Source organism: Myotis davidii, unplaced genomic scaffold, assembly GCF_000327345.1.
Source record: "Myotis davidii unplaced genomic scaffold, ASM32734v1 scaffold168, whole genome shotgun sequence".
NCBI classification, from domain to species: domain Eukaryota; kingdom Metazoa; phylum Chordata; class Mammalia; order Chiroptera; family Vespertilionidae; genus Myotis; species Myotis davidii.
This window is the reverse complement of record NW_006383016.1, coordinates 5,628,291-5,632,370: the sequence shown is the minus strand read 5'-3', so window position 1 is coordinate 5,632,370 and position 4,080 is coordinate 5,628,291. Positions and strand designations below refer to the sequence as shown.

Below are 4,080 nucleotides of genomic sequence, written 5' to 3'. Positions count from 1 at the left end.
TTCCCCCCCCCCCCCAACTCTTCGGTGTTCTACTTCAATGTCTTTCTTTACAGTCCTCCCTGGTCTCCAGGCAAAAGTCTTCTTAAACTCGCGGCTGCTTCGGACGAGATCCCACCGCCTCCTATTGGTGCCCCTGCAGCCGTCTGCTAAGTGCCGTCACGCTCGGTTTTCCATGATGGAAGAAATACAGCATTTAGGGCAAGGCCACTCTCCGCTCCAGTTCCCCCCATCATGTTCCAGAACAATCTCCAGACACTCTCATCCTGCTCTAGTCTTCGGGAAAGTCGCAGTGATTCCCTAGTTCATTTCAGATCAAGATCCAAACATCATCCCATTATTCAGGCATCCGCACTGTTCATTACCTGGTGCCCCAAACCCCTCCAGGTGGCATTACCTGCCATGCCCTGTGCGTGTGCACTGAGCCCAGGGTCGTGCATACACAGCAAACCCACAGGGGACCACTGCTGACATAAGTTAATACAACAGAACTAATACAATAGAAACTGTAGTATGTGAATGTGACCTACTTATTATATTGTTCTCACAGCTGTATTTCTAAGTGGTGAAACATTAAATAGGACAGTGATTAGAGCAGGAGCTCCGTTACTTGTGTGAAGGAAACGGGCCTGACTCATGTCGGCGAGTGTATTGTTAAGTTTCCTTCCCCCGTGGGCCGTGGGCCGCTGTTCCCGGCAGTCCCTCGGCGTCACATTGATTTCTATCGTATGCCATTTGCGTGGGGCTCAGTCCTGAGGGTAGAACCTGAGCCCTGATCCTCATTGTTAGGCTTCCTGAAGGCGGAGAGAGGACGATATGGTGAAAAGATGATGCTCTTCCCATTGAGGGATGGAGAGGAGGAAGGGGAGAGCATTTGTTTCTCCGTGAGGTCACAGGTTGGACTGGAACGCGGAGAGCCGCTGAGGCAGCGGGGGGAACAGTGGGGATCTCATTAGGCCCGCTGAGCGTTCCTGGGTCTTCTGAGTTAATGTGTCAGCCTGCATCAGCCCGATAAAGATAATGCACTGAATTCTCTGCTAGCTGGTTAAGCTAATATCCGTCATGAGGAATCGACTCCCCACAAGTTAATTCAGTTACGTCCTCTCGGTTCATTATTGTGAAAGATGATCCTGTTTTAGCGTAAGTGAAACCCTGTCCTTTGCTAAGAAATATCCTTAAAAACACTGCCTCTCCTAGGAAATTCAGTTTCATTCCCCAGCATCGGAGTATAACATAGGTTATGTACAATAGATAGTTGCCCTTCTAGAAAATTCTAACGTCACCCTGTCTTTTCTGTGCAAGGAGGGGATCAGCAGCAGGTGTGCTGTATCTTAAATGCCATCTACTTCGAGGACTAGGCACCCACTGTGTGTCCTAGGGCCTTATATAACGTAGCTTCTGTCTTCTGAATAAAAGTTCTCTTTAGGAATTTAAAATGGAAAATAAGGTATTACTTACATAGGCTATTTCCTTAACCTTTCTTAACGAAACAAGGGTCCAGATAATTACTGACCACAGTAGGTGTACACCTAGGTAGACTTTCTTGGTTTTAGCCCCAATGGTTAGTATGACATCTTAGCACTTATGAAAGCAAGACCCTGGGTGACATCAGCAGGCATTGAAGGCCTTCCCTGGGGCTGCTCGGAAAAGCAGGGGAGACCAAGATGCTGGTCAGAAACAAGGAGAGCAGGGGGCCGGGGCCCTCTCCATTGCTCGTTCCCCTTTGTGCGGTTATTGAATTGTTCTCTCCCTCTGCAGCACTTAGGGGAAATGACACAATGAGCTTAACCAAACCACTGGTTCGCTCCGGGAGAGGGTCAAGCACCAGTCAGCCCTTAACAATGGGTAACCGTCTGCGTACAGAGTGCAATTGTCCTCCCATATTCCAAGGAAACTTATTAGACCTTTATAGGGGATTCCATCTGACGTGACAAACCCCACCCTATATCCCAGGGGTGGGCAAACTTTTTGACTCGAGGGCCACAATGGGTTCTTAAACTGGACTGGAGGGCCGGAACAAAAGCATGGATGGAGTGTTTGTGTGAACTAATATAAATTCAAAGTAAACATCATTACAAAAAAGGGTACAGTCTTTTTTTTTTTTAGTTTTATTCATTTCAAACGGGCCTGTGGGCCGTAGTTTGCCCACGGCTGCTATATCCTCACACACGCTCTCCAAAGCTTATCTGGTGCATTGGCCAGGATTTGGAGTAAATATCCACCAAAGGTTTGATATTCCTGCAATCCTCCCATTAACACCAAACATCGGAGATTAATCTGCCTGGAAACCAGAATGTTGGTGCCTACAGCCTTTTGTTGCAAATAGCTGCCCTGTGATCTTCAGAACATTACACAGCGACACAGAACACACCTTCAAAGAATAAGTACAGAAACCCCAACAAAATGCCCATTCCCAGCTATGTTGTTGTGACTGTATGTAGTATCTAAGTAACTGAGCTCTATTCCAAAGCACTTAGTGCAGAGAGAGACTTGGAAAGTTATAGGCATGTCCACTTTAAAAATAACGAGCCATAGAGGGATGGTCCTCGGGGGTTACACCTACGGCAAGAAGCCGGACTCCTGCCTTCAGACCCTAGGTGCATGGTTGTACAGTGGCCCTGTGCCCTCTCACCCTGTGTGTGGCAAGTTAGAGCAGGGCACTCGGGAGGCAAAGGTCAGACGCCAAACCTCGTGTGGACTCAGCAGTTTGCACTGTTCTGTGGTCATGGTCTGCGTCCCCCACATCACTCCCCCCCGCCCCCCGAGGGAACCGGGGGTCATTTCCTGAAAGAGTTCACACAAATCCATCACCATGACTGAAAGGTCAGAGGCCAGGATCTATGGACAGGGGTCACTGGATCGTTCTTAACCATGAAGGACAATCTAATTCATGACTAAAGTTCATCGGTCAGACACATCCATCCTTCTTGTTGTCCACCGGGGCTCCTTGGAACACTCCTATTTTATATTCGCTCAGTTCTGACAGGCAGCTCCTCCTCTGCCCGGGGCGTGGCTGGCACAGAGGCCAGGAGGAGCCCGCGCAGAACAAAGCCCCGGCTACATCCTGGGAATAACTCGGGGGATCCCTGTGGAAAAGCTCTGGCTGGGAACCCTTCTCCTGTCAGAACTGCCTCTCCACAGTGGCCCCCTCTGTCCACAGGCTGATGACAGGGGGTCCTTCCCCTCACACGCCGGCCCTTTTCATCCCCCCTTCCTACCCACACTGGGAGGTGCCCACAGAGCAGTGCATGCTGGGACACAGAGAGACACTGTTCAAGCTGTAAAACTCAACCTCAGGAGTGTTAATTCCCCAGATAGGACTCTCACATTTTATTTTTGGTTCAATAGCATACCCTCCATTGCTGATGCTAACCTAATGAAGTTCCATTTTTTAACACTAAAAAGCAGATTTTTTTGTATTTGGTCCTCAGAACCTTGCTAGCCACGTAGTTTTAATTGTAATACGTTTTATTGACAATGCACTACATGCAGCAAATAGCTCCTGGAAATCATCACATGTTCACTGAAGAAAAGGGCTGCATCCTCTGGCTTCTTGGTGCAAAAGGGAAAAGCATACACTTGAAAAGGGAGAAACAATGCGAGCTACTTACCAGCTTCTCAAAATTGACGAGATTATCCAAAAACGTTTTATTTCCCTCGTGAATAAATGTTACATCTGGAAATTAAAAGCAAAAAGATACATGGACCATTACGAATGGATCAGGAGTCAGGAATGAAGAGGTCTTGAAGCAACATAGCTTATTAATTTTACTTAAACATTATGGATTGGCCCATGCATTTGACACGGCACCTTGAAATTGAATCTGTGCATTATTCGAAGTGAAAGGGCATCATTTATGTGTGTGTGAGTGGGGTGGGAAGGGGGGGCGGAGAAAATGTTATAACATTAACGCAAGTATATATTTTGCACTGACAATGAAGTATTTGACTCTAACTTGCTTCCTATAAACTAAGACTTAAAACTATTCTATGACCTGACAGGTCCATTATGTTTTTAGGTCAGAACATCAAGCAGAAAACAACAGAATTTCCAGAAATAATAAGATCTTAATATTTATGTAT

General features: G+C 47.1%; 1 protein-coding gene across 1 annotated transcript in view; it reads right to left on the bottom strand.

Moving 5' to 3' along the window:
- Positions 1-4,080, bottom strand: part of RAPGEF5 (Rap guanine nucleotide exchange factor 5) — a 153,630-nt gene that overhangs the window by 8,458 nt on the left and 141,092 nt on the right. Inside the window, exon 24 of the mRNA XM_015558131.1 lies at positions 3,609-3,673. Coding sequence (XP_015413617.1) covers positions 3,609-3,673 — 65 coding nt within the window. The remainder of the gene's footprint in view (positions 1-3,608; positions 3,674-4,080) is intronic.